General features: G+C 42.2%; 1 protein-coding gene across 1 annotated transcript in view; it reads right to left on the reverse strand.

Annotated features, from left to right (window-relative positions):
• thsd7ba (thrombospondin, type I, domain containing 7Ba) overlaps window positions 1–12,675 on the reverse strand; it is a gene marked incomplete at both ends in the record, with an annotated part of 194,351 nt that overhangs the window by 69,605 nt on the left and 112,071 nt on the right. The window contains 3 exons of the mRNA XM_080019515.1: window positions 4,826–4,933; window positions 5,651–5,783; window positions 6,675–6,790. Of these exons, the coding sequence (XP_079875641.1) occupies window positions 4,826–4,933; window positions 5,651–5,783; window positions 6,675–6,790 (357 nt within the window). The remainder of the gene's footprint in view (window positions 1–4,825; window positions 4,934–5,650; window positions 5,784–6,674; window positions 6,791–12,675) is intronic.

Genomic DNA, 12,675 nt, shown 5'->3' on the forward strand with positions numbered 1-12,675 from the left:
TCTGCTCGGTCTTTTACCCTTAAAGATCTTGAGGTCCTTGAAGCCTTCAAACTAGGTTCAGTCCAAGGGTAGGTGTCACATCTGTTGACACTTGTGTTTTAATGTTCCTTATCTGTTACTGCATGTCAGGCCAAACACACAAACATACAGCCCAGCTGGTCCGACATTAGTATTCTCTGAACACCATGAACAAAGAACAAGATACACAGTAATGGATGGAAGCACTCAATCAGCACCAGGGCATTGTTGCTCTAGGGTACATGTCTCACTTGCCTTCTTGTTTTGTCTAACTTGACCTTGAATCTGCTGTTGATGTGCATGTGCCATGTATAGGCTTAAAGGTTTGTTCTTACTTTGGCTGATAATTCTTGAAAAGCAAGCCATTTTCTTATGGCCTGTTAAAAGCAGAATTCGTATTTCAAACTTCCCATTTCAAATCGCCGGTTGAGGATTCATAAATAAGGCGGCAATGGTCTCAAACCTGTAATCGAACATTTTAAGTTTGTGTGAAAGTGGCGTGCGATCCACCGGTGAGGCATTATGTGAGAGGCCATCGCTCTCTGTATCCTGGTGCTCTGCACGAAGCGCCACTCATCCTGGATCACCGAGTACAATTTACAGTCTACTGTCTCACCTGATTTATTCAGTCGTATGCTGATGAGGCAAGTCTGTTGGCACGGCAACATTCAGCAGCCCAGTCATTTACATTCTCTGGCAGAGAATATGTGTATAATTTCTTTCACTTACACAAATGCTTTTTACACTGCTTACATACAGTTATAACTATGTATCGATTCCAGAGGAAAATCTGCTAAATTTTCACCACAGGGAAGCAGGATTCTGCCTTAGAATGCTGCCTATACAGTGTAAACTGAATGGAGTTTGACAGACCCGCTATAAAGGACGGGTTCACCATTTTTCAACCCAACTTCATTGCACAACCTCACTAAACACTTTACTACTGAGAACTAACCGCTCTGCCGCACCTTCTCACTGTGCTCAAATGCAGTGAAATGGGGTAAGTATTTAAGCCGTTAAATCTCCTTTTCAAAAACACTCACAATGTAGGCAGTCTGTATATGGTGCGCTGAAAAACATTTGCAAACCGTGCATTTTATTAGGTTTTTCAGGATTTTATTGACTGCAAATCAGCTTTTTTGGCTAGATGCGCACTAACATAAAAGACTAGAAACAGGAAGTTGTGCCAGTTCCAACTGGCAACCTGCTGTACTGTGCCAGAGTTACCCATACTGCACAAGTGCAAAAAGTATTTCTAAATAAAATGTGATATTACTGTTACACAAAACATGTTCAAAAACACACTCAGACATGCGTGACTATAATGTCTTTTTTTTTGCCCCGTTGGACTGCATTTAAGCACGTCAATAAGCTGCGGCATAGTTTCTCAATAAAGAGACTGCAAGGTTGTGCTATGAACAGTTCTAAAAACTTGAAAAATAACAAACCCTATCCATTAACGGCTTGTGTGATATATATATGTATATATATATATATATATATATATATATATATATATTTATATGAGGGTGATTATTATCAGGCAAAGTCACTTTAACAATCACTCAGGCACCACCTTGGCAACGCACTGGGGCAGCAAGTCTGTGGCTCAAGAGTCTTCTATATCAGGGTTCATTCTGGCATTGCAAAATAGAATTCAAGTACTTTTTTTAACCAATTTTTTTTTTCATTTTCAAGGACTCCATGCAAAATAAATAAAATACAATATAATCTTAGTCTTAGTCAATTATTTATATATATATATATATATATATATATATATATATATATATACACGTATTGTGAGAGAAAAATGATTACGATCAAGTATTTTGAATGAGGACAAAGGCCTCTACCTCTAGAAGGGGTTTTAAAACATTTGTCTCTGTCTCCCCAGGGCCCCCCAGAGTTCATGTAAAGAGAAATGTTTTGCTCCTACAATCTCAATTCTAATATGAAAGAATCAGATCACACTTGGCCCTGTTTTGGAGATGAGGGACACTCAACAGGGGAGCCTAGAAGTGCGTTGTCATGCAACACCCATTCTGCCAGGTCAAGTTTGCAAGTACCTGTTATTTCCCTTGTCTAGGGGGGGCACCCAGGAAGACAGTTGGGGGGGGGGGGCTCAGACCTGTTGAGACCTCTGACCCAACCCACACCCTGTTTTCCTGTATAAAGCCTCCTGTCTTTTTCTGTGATATCAGATTGATCTGAGCGCTGCTTTGGAGCACTACTGAATCTTTCTCTTTATTCTGCAGAATAAATAATCTTGTATATTCTCAGTTTTGTTTTCTTGTAGCGGGAAGATTAACCTCACTGATCATTGCGGAAGAATTTCTTCCACAGTATATGCTGCTTCATTTTGCAGGGGAAAGATTTGTCTTGATCCATGTAATCACGCGATATCATTATCGCTAATTTATTGCCACCTTATTTTCGGGAAAATAAATCTCAGTATTCATTTTTTTAATTTTTAACAATGAGAGAGAAATAGACATGAATTAGTGATGTAGGTGGGAATAAATCCAGATAGAACATCTTAATTGTTTAAAACTTGGAGGCTAAAATCTGAAGCTAAATCCACTCCTGTTGTTTTTTTAATGAAAAACTGTAACATTTATTGGAAATTCCTACACACCGACTTAAGCTTTTGAAATGTCACTGGTAGTTAGCTTAGCTCTTTCCTAATCATATTCAAATACTTAGCTGGAAAGGTCATTGAGGGGTATTCAAAATCTGGGAACACCACAGACCCTTTTTTTTTTCAAAATCATTACCGAAAAGTCACACAAACTCACTTGAGAAATATCTCTCATTATCAGCCTCAAGTGTGTGTGTGTGTGTGTGTGTGTGTGTGGGGGGGGGTAGAACGTTCTCAAGGCCAATGCAATACAGGCAACAGGAAACTTCCCTTCAATTGTCTATAAATTAGACACAACAGTATATATACATAGTATATGTATGTGACGAATAACCCTCTTGAATCTTGATGAACAGCTAGTTTCTAGGATGTATTTAAATTTGCCCTCTGTCAAAATCATTATCATCATCTCATTAGAGATTCAAGAACCTCTTGAATCTTGAATCTTAAATGTCTAATGAGATGATGATAATGATTTTGGCACGATTTTGCAAATTTCCAGCCAAAATATGAACATTGGGAATGACAAACAGGCGTCATTACCCTTGTAGTGTGACATAATGGAAGAACAGCGATGTGGCGTCTGGGACTCCCCACAACACCCACTTCTTTAGCTATGATTGCAACTTCTTGACCCTCCTCCCCGACGACCTATGAACCCACGCATGTTCCCGAAAGGCAGAACACGATGATTGGTCTGGACATACTTGTAATGTTGCCGGTCTCCTGGCAACACTACAAGACACAGCAAGAATTTATGGCACTATGATTGCCTAATCACTTTTTTCTTTTTTTTTTGTCAGTCTGTGCATTACAATAACAGGAAAAATCAGATAGAAGCTTACAAAAATTCACAGGGATAACATTTCAATAAGGAATTATGAATATGGGGAATGATAAATATATTTTTATATGTGTGAACTGTCCATGTTCGGACACAGACACGGACGCTGAACGCGGACGCTGAACACGGCTCTCCGTGCACCCCGACTGCGGAGAGCCGTGCCCTGTTCCTCTAAATAAAACAACTAAAGACATTGTGTTTTCAGTTGTTGTATTTGGAGGAACGGGGACGGAGAACAGAGGTACATGGAACCCCCCCCCATCATGGAACCCTCCCCCGCATCCCCCATCGAATAATCTAATATTCACATTGAGCAGCCGAATCCGAGTAGACTGACAAAATTCGGTCGGGTAAAGCCAGAGGAATAATTTATGATAATTGGACACACACAAAAGTAATTCCCCAGATGTTTAATTGACTATCCCTCCCTCTCATGATTATTGTATTTATATTTCATATCACAACATATGCACCCCTGTAACTTTCACCAGCAAAAAAATGAAGTACAAAAAAAAATACATATTTTATTTTATAATTTGCGGTAATGCGGTAATCGTCACACAATATGAATTTCCACGAGCACGAGAAATCTCCATCAGTGAAGCATTGCAGTTTGTCATGAGAGTTCCTGAACCGATTTTAAACTGATGAGCTTTGTATGTATGTGATTTTGGACGAACGTTCCTGGCTCTGACGCCTTTCATTGCCTTTCAATTTCCCTAAACTGCTTTTGCTTCTGCCCAGTTACTCATAATTTTTTTAAATTTTTTTAACCAACTGTCTGTGTGGGTGTGTGTGTGTGTGTGTGTGTGTGTGTGTGTGTGTGTGTGTGTTTCTGTTTCTGTGTTTGTGGAAGTGGAGCTGGGTGTGTGTCCATGCACAAGTGAGTGTTAAGCGCATGGTTTTATAGTATATCCTATGCGTGTGCAAGTGGGCATGCGAGGGTGGCGTGTGTGTGTGTGTGTGTGTGAGTTTTGTACTCGATCAGGTCCAAAACTCCTTCCAAGCTCCTGACAAAATGAGCCGCTATTATCGTACATGGAGGGAGAATTCATTATTTGGAGACCACTGCTACGACAGGGTCATCGAACAACAGGAAGCCATGTCCAGCTGGTTGCCTCTCTTGACAAATTGGCAGCTTCTTTATGCTGCCATCGTCCGCGCTTTGTTAAAAGGAGCTATTCTTAAAAGGGGCTATTAAGTGTCATTAAATGAGGACAGGGGGTGTGCGGCGGAAAGTAGGTCATATAGTCTGTATAAGTAGGTGTATGGCGGGAAGGGAAAAGAGAGATAAAGAACAAGCGTGAAAGGAAAGAAAACACTTGCCTCTCGTCTCTAAACCGTTTCCGCAAGATTCCCCTGGGCTGGCCATTCCTTGCCGAACAGAATCTGGAACTAGCGTGCAGCTGTGCCACTTGTGTGTCTCCCACCTGCATGGACACAAAGCCCACGGGCCAAGAGTACAAGAATGAGCTTTGTTTTACTGGGTGGGCTCATGGAGAGCAAGATCTCCATGAACTATTTGTCTGATATGCTAACAATGCACACTGTTGTTTATTACATTATTGCCATACATTTTTCATGTGTAATAGATATTTTTGACAAGTTGTGTATCTAATGTCTTGGTAAGGTACACGCTGTATATATAATTGCCGACAAAGGAAATGGACTAGAGATAGAGCGAGAGAGAGAGAGAGAGAGAGAGAGACATAGATGTACAGAGAGAGAGGAAGGGAGAGAGACTGTGAGACCATTAACAACAACAGGACAACATCAACGGTATAAATGATTCAACAGATAGTAATTAAACTATTGCGCGTCGAAATAATTTGTTTTGCTGAACATTTAGTCACATGTCTAGAGAGAAGGCGAGATAGTTGAGGCAAATGAAACCGTGGACCTCATGTCAATATTGTGATTGTATCATTGTGTTACCGTGCACCGCTCTGCTCTTTCACAGCACAGCTCTGGTTGTGGCTCAGATGCCCAGGATCCTAACATTGTGACTACCTTCTCATGTGCATCCTGACTGCGTGCTATGGAATGGCTTAGAGGCAACATGCTGCAAAGACATGCTGAGATGAATGGCCAGGTTTTGTGTTTGTGTGCGCGGGCAATTGCGTGATTGTGTGTGTGTGTGTGTGGACCTGTAAACTGGACACAAGGGACGGGAGTCACATTCTCTCTCTTCGTGTAGCGTATCCGGACATTCTTGTCCTCCGTTGGTAGGTCTCTGGACGATAGTCCGGTGTCGAGACTGCGTGACTGCTGAGGAATTTTCTGCAAAATGAGCAAACATGCGTCACAGGGTTTCCCACCTTGAAAAACAGCTCAGTTTCTTCTTTTTTTTTATGCTGCCTTCATTCTAACTTTTATTGGTGTGTTTACTCTTTCATATCAAAACATGAGAATGTTTTGATAAAAGGATACCAAGCTAAGACGGAGACCAAAAATGGCCTTCATCGCAAACATAAAATCCCCAACAATGCTAACTGGGACACTGCGAATAAGCAACCCATGAGGTCCCCGGCATGGCTTAATATCTGGAGGGGGAAGAAGTGGCTCCTGAAAGATGAAGCACCGTCGCCAAAATAAAACTCCACCAAGATCAGTTCACAGTTGACCGGCCCTAGTGGCTGTGGTGTCCTCCATCTCTCTGCAGGCTGTTTCCAGACACATCAAACTGTAATAGGTTCATTTCGCACCAGCTCCAAGGCTCATTAGACAACACTAATTACTAAACATTGAAAATGGGGCACTTAAGAAAGTGATCACATCATCAACGGACCCAATGGACGAAAGCATATTTACCAACATAATGGCCACTCGATTCGTACGGAAACAAGGGCATAGTCTTGATTTTGGATGCACTTGCTGTGTGCAAATTATGATAACTCATTATATGTCTATTTTTCTCTTTATGAATCAACTTAATGTCTCTGAAAATTGACTGGTGGGTGGTGAGTTGAGTGGTTTGGCTTTAAATGTAGTCACTGGATAAATTAGTAACCCATTTAGCTCTTTTAAACAAGCCCCTAGAATACTCTATTACTAATACTAAAATCATCTCCTCATACCACATAATACCACTGGCATAGTGCTATGTCAGGCAGCTGTATACACATTGAACCTGAAGTGTAATATATTTTGAGATATGCAGGACGGCAATACCTGGCATGCAGTTTGACGGGCAAGCTGTCCATTCGCTGAAGGGCGTTACGATGCAGTCCCTCTTGCAGGGGACGAAACAAGGTCGAACAGTGTCGGGACGGGCAGAATCTGGACACCTGGGAGGCGAGGTACAGTAGGACAGAAGTCTTAAATTCTCTCTCTCCCCGCCTAAGGGTGATGAATGATAAGTGGCCCGGACTTGCGCCGGTTGCAGGACAGCACGTCGAAACAACTGCCCCGGCCTTGACGTCCCACGTCTCGACCCCGGCCAACATGAGTGATTGTACCCACCCCCCCCACACACACACACACACACACACACACACATGCACACCCACTGACTTAGTAAGGATGTGAATAACTGCCAAAGATTTACAGTTCTCTTACATTACATTACATTTCTCTAAACAGTTTCCGCTGCTACTCTTGCTCCAAATGTTGTTTAATAATAATAATAATAATAATAATAATAATAATAATAAATAAAAAAAGATCCCCCTGCCATTAAGGCGTTTCGGAGCAAGAGCTGTTAATTGATGATATTGTGCAGCCTTGGCTGTGAATACCAATTAACTTATTTTGGGTTTATTAGTATGCAATGTCTTTCAAGGACACCACACCTTTCCAGGGTCTTCCTGAATAATAGAACGGCGTATGTGTTTTTTTGAAACAAAAACAGTTGGATTCAATGAACGCCAACAGAAAAAAATACAATAATAAATATATTTATATATATATTCAGACCAGAATTGACCTCCCTCCATTTACCATATGTTTACGCTAACTCGCCACATGTACGTGGCTACGTGCTGTACCTGCTGTAATCTCACCATGGCAAACAGACATTTTCAGGGTTGTTTGCGGGAGCCACCATGAGTATTTATCTCACCGAGCACAGAGAGACCAGCGAGACCAGCGAGACCAGCGAGGCCCTCTCGTTGTCACCCAGGAGACGGAGCACTCTAGGAGCTAAATCAATCAAAGTCCACAGTGTGGCTGCTAATTAAGGCTGAGGAAAGTGAGGATATGCAAACTGTTTGCCAATGAATCACTCCTCGAGTGCCAAGGACACCATTACATGGGATTTAAAGAGGCAATTCACCTACTTCAACTGATTACATTGCCTTTGAAAAAATAAAATAAAAGAAAGCCATCATTTATTTCATCTTCCCATCCTATCTTCTCTACATTCCGAGCGTACTATAGCTGAGCCCCCCCCCCCCCCTCCCTATGTTATACATTATACAACCTTGACAGGGTGTGGTTTTTAAAACAGCTATGCAAAATGCAACACAGTCACATGCTTTGATGTCCTCATCGGCAAGCCTCTCGACGTCCCTATCCCCACCCCCACCCCCCCGCTCAAGAGAACATCACAGCTTCTTTCCAGTGAGAGTGACTCACTTTACCCAACAACCAGATCCCGACGCAGCATGGAGCCGCATGCTCTAGGCTACAGAGTAGGACGCAGATCAAAGTACGGGCGTGGACAGCAATGAGAGGCAAGTAATACAAAACTCAACCTTCTCCTAAACCACATGTACGCACGCAGGCACGCACGCGCGCACACACACACACACACACACACACACACACACACACACACACACACACACACACACACACACACACACACACACACACACACACACACACACACACCTCATACCCCCTCGTCAGCAAGGCACGTACGCCAGAGGATCTGAAGGGCGATTTTATGTCATAGGGAGAGCTGAGGAGCGAGGATACAGCAAGCTAGAGACCAGGGAGTCACTTACACAGACCAAATGATTGGATTAGATATTATGGCGTTGGTATTGAAAAATGTCTTATTCTAACAAAGGGTGTTGTTACGCTATTACATCCAAGACAAAGTTATTGTGCAAGTGGAGTTCCAATTCTCAACCTAAAATGTCAATCTTGAATAATCATCAACAAAAATATATAACATATAACTCCATCCCGGGGATGAGTTGTGGAATGTCAAGAGCACAACACTATTTTTATACATTTACGGCGTTTAGATCAACAAAACAACTTATCATCGTTGCTTCTCGAAGAGTAGGATAATCACAAGTGGTACACATCAACAAACAAAAACAAGAGCTAAAAATGTGTCAATCTTAAAGTGGTAATCCATAAAATAATTAAAAAAAAAAAAAAAAAAAAAAAAAAACATATCCCATAACTATTCCATAATTTTGTTTTAGCTGGCACATAAGAAACAGACATTCAATGTATTCTGTCTTGCCTTGTCTGTCTTGTCTTGCTATATGCTGTTTCCATTGTTGGTCACAGACTATGATTTTCACACCAAGAATGCAAAGATCGGGCAAGAGGTGAAAGATAAGATAATATAAGATAACATTTAATTAAGAGATATGCATGAAAATGAGGAAAGAAATAATAAATGTACAAATCTATCTACATAAGTTAACATGGCGTAGCAGTATGCTAACTACTGAGCTCAAGATGGGCAAGTGGCAGTTAGGGTTACAGTAAGTACAAGTTACAGTAGCCATGGTGTAGCCGGTAGCCAAAGGCAGCTATGGGGAATTTTATAAACCAGCATAGCTAGTTGTGTCAATATGGAAGAACATTCACAGAAAAGAACAGCACGTTCTAATAAAAAAAATATCCCCATCACCTCAAGTAACCAAGAAAAAAAAACCTGAGTTGATCATGGCAAACTTTTAAACTTTAAAAATACATTGCAAATTTGCAGTGTAATACACCCAACACAGATGGTCTCATGGATTATGGATTTTGTTTCATAATGTTTCATTTTCATAAAGTAGAAAACAGTCCAATGTACTTTGCTTTAATATGCTGTGATGTGAATTTATGTGTGACATTCATATTCATATTACGTAACATACAGTATATAACATATTTATGTAAAATAACATATATAGTATGTGTTTTAAAAGACATATTTTGTGTTACACGTGTTAGATGAATGGCCAACCACTCCTACAATGTCTTTCAAAATAAATAACAGACAAATCAATATGTCTCCTGCAGCCATTAAATTGAAACCAGTAATATAATAGTTCACCGTTAACTCTTTGGCTGGAATATAGGTTGTCACTGGACGATATATGCTTACTGCACTGAGATTGTGAGGGTACTATAAAACCTCTGTTCTTCAGGTTAGAGCTAGTTAAAATAATTGGTCAATAATGTGTAATTATAGTGTTCTGTTTGCAGACAGTCTGGCTTGCGAGAGGAGGCTAGGGGTCCTGTGGGCAACAACAGCATTCATAACAAGACATTAAAATACCCCGAAGCCCCTTTATCGCCCTGTGAGCACAGGGTGTCTCTCGAGTGTTAATCATACCATATCAGGTTCAATACATCATATCTGAGTTCAGCGCAATCTAACCTTGTACGCATCCCACACTGTCTGGACCAAGGGGTCCATCAAGGGTGAAAAAAGATGAATAAAAGTATTTCAAGGGCAAATAAACCATTCCACTGGGGACCCAAAGTCAATGCAACTACAGTACAATGAATAGCAACATACACTTCAATATGTAAGGCTATATGACCGTAGCATTCGGCAGTCATTGAGTTAGTGAGCATATTGTAAAGGAAAAGATCTGCTGCTAGTGCACAAATGACAAGTTTCATTAAAGGCCCATAGATGGCGAAGGGATGAGCATGCAAAAAACAATTCTCCGCGATCCACTTTATTCCACTGTCAATAATATATTGAGCTCGGGCAGGATAAACCAGCTAAAATATTTATAAATCAGACTTAAGTTAGTAACTTTAACCTCATTACAGACATGGCACAAGCCCTGTTTGATATTGTATAGCTGAAAGAGGAGCAGATAATGGTGTTGTATAAGTGAAAAAAAACAAAAAAAACAAGGAGATAGTACAGTGAGAAGTATCGATGCATGTCCCTCCCTCTGGGAATAGAATTTTACAGTGAAGCATCAGACATCTAGGTCAGCTGTCAGCAAGTAAGTGTTACAGTTTTGATCTGTTTTGGTGTAGTTAGTGTGCCATTTTGGTTTTGCCCTGTAGATGTCTCCCTTGTTTTCTTGTGTCGTGTCATTTTTCTTTATTGTTTCACCTGTGTCAATTAGTTCATTGTGTTCGCCTGTGTCTTTGGATGTTTGAGTCTGCAGTTTGAGTTCCTCTGTTAATTCATCTTGTCGCTTGCCCTGTCGGTCAGTTTGGCTCCTTGCCAGGGTATATTTGTTAACAAGTTCAGATTTCCTGTTTTGTTTAGTTTTCCAGTTATGTTTAGTTATTCAAGTTATTTAAGGCCTGCCTGTTTTCTGTTCTGCTCCCTTTTTTAATTAAACTGCCATTTTTGGAATCGTGCATCTGCCTCAGTGTCTGTTTTTGGCTCCTTGTTCCGAACTGATACAGTACGAACTAACCAAAAATGGACCCGGCAGATGCAGATCACTTCAACAATGCGCTCGCTGCTCAAGGAGTCAACATAGGAAGGCATGAGCAGCAGCTTACCAATATTGCAGAGGGACTCCAGGAGATGGCAGCACACAGCGACCATGCTTTTCACCACATGATGACGAGGTTTGGATACTGGCTGCCAGAATCCAGCAATCTCCAGCCTACACCTTGATTCAAGCTTCTACATCGGGTGCAGCCTTCCCTCCACCCATGACTTCACCGGAAAATCCAGGTCCACACATTGCCAGAGAGCCCTGCCTACCTCCACCTGAACGATATGCAAGTGACCTAAGAACCTGTCGCTCCTTCCTCCCCCAGTGCTCCCTGGTGTTCGAGCTGCAGCTAGACCTCCTACCTGGTACCTCTCCACCCCGTAGCCGCCTGTCCTCTCTCGCTAGTCATGAGATGAAGGCCATGGACAAGTCCATGGAGTGGTCTCTGCCTGCTGGCATCATTTGGCCTTCCTCATCTCCAGCAGGGGTTGGTGACAAGAGAGACAAACACTCCATCCCTGCATTGACTACTGAGACCTTAGAGACATTACAATAAAGAACCTGTGTCCTCAACCTCTCATCTCCTCGGCCTTTGAGCACGACTGATGCAACCCCTACCATCTGGTGCACATCAGAGAAGGGATGAGTGGAAGATGGCAGGATGGAAGACAGCCTTACCACCCCCAGTGGAGTATTTGGTCATGCCGTTTGGTCTCATAAATGCCCCAGCACTTTTTCAGGGCCTGGTATACGATGTGCTCCGTGCTACATTGAACCAATTTCTTTTTGTGTACCTGGACGACATTCTGATTTTCTCCTGGTCTCCGCAAGAGCATGTTCTCTGTGTCCGCCAGGTCCTCCAATGGCTTCTGGAAAACTAGCTGTTTGTTAAAGCAGAAAAATGTGAATTCCATGTTTCCACTGTCACATTCCTTGGTCATGTAATCTCAGCTGGGAATATTTACATGGACCCTGCCAAGGTGAAGGCAGTGGTAGATTGGTAGACTCAAAAGGAGCAGCAATGCTTCCTGGGGTTTGCCAATTTTTACCGCTGCTTTATCCGGGATTACAGCACCCTGGTCTTACCTCGCTCCCCGTCCCCCTCGCCTGGACTGCTGCTGTAGAGGAGACGTTCCTCGAGCTTAAGCACTAGTTACGTCAGTGCCCATCATGGTTCATCCTAATCTGTCCTGAGAGTTCATCGTTGAGGTTGATGCCTCCGATGTGGGGGTGGGCGCCGTTCTCTCCCATTGCTCCCTCGTAGACCAGAAGCTTCATCCATGTACTTTCTTCTCCCGCAGAATCACCTGCTCAAAGGAACTCGGATAGTGGCAATAGGGAGCTACTAGTGGTCAAGCTTGAGGAATGGAGGCAGTGGTTGGCGGGGGTCAAGCAGCCATTTCTTGTGTGGACAGATCGCAAGAACCTGGAGTGCATCCGGGTGGAAAAGCGCCTTAACTCCAGACAAACCAGGTGGGCTCTGTTTTTTACAAGATTCATTTTCACTCTTTTATACATCCCTGGTTCAAAGAACTTGAAGCCTGATGCTCTCTTCCACCAGTTCACCTCTACATTGA

Source organism: Zeus faber, assembly GCF_960531495.2.
Source record: "Zeus faber genome assembly, chromosome: 18".
Taxonomy (NCBI): domain Eukaryota; kingdom Metazoa; phylum Chordata; class Actinopteri; order Zeiformes; family Zeidae; genus Zeus; species Zeus faber.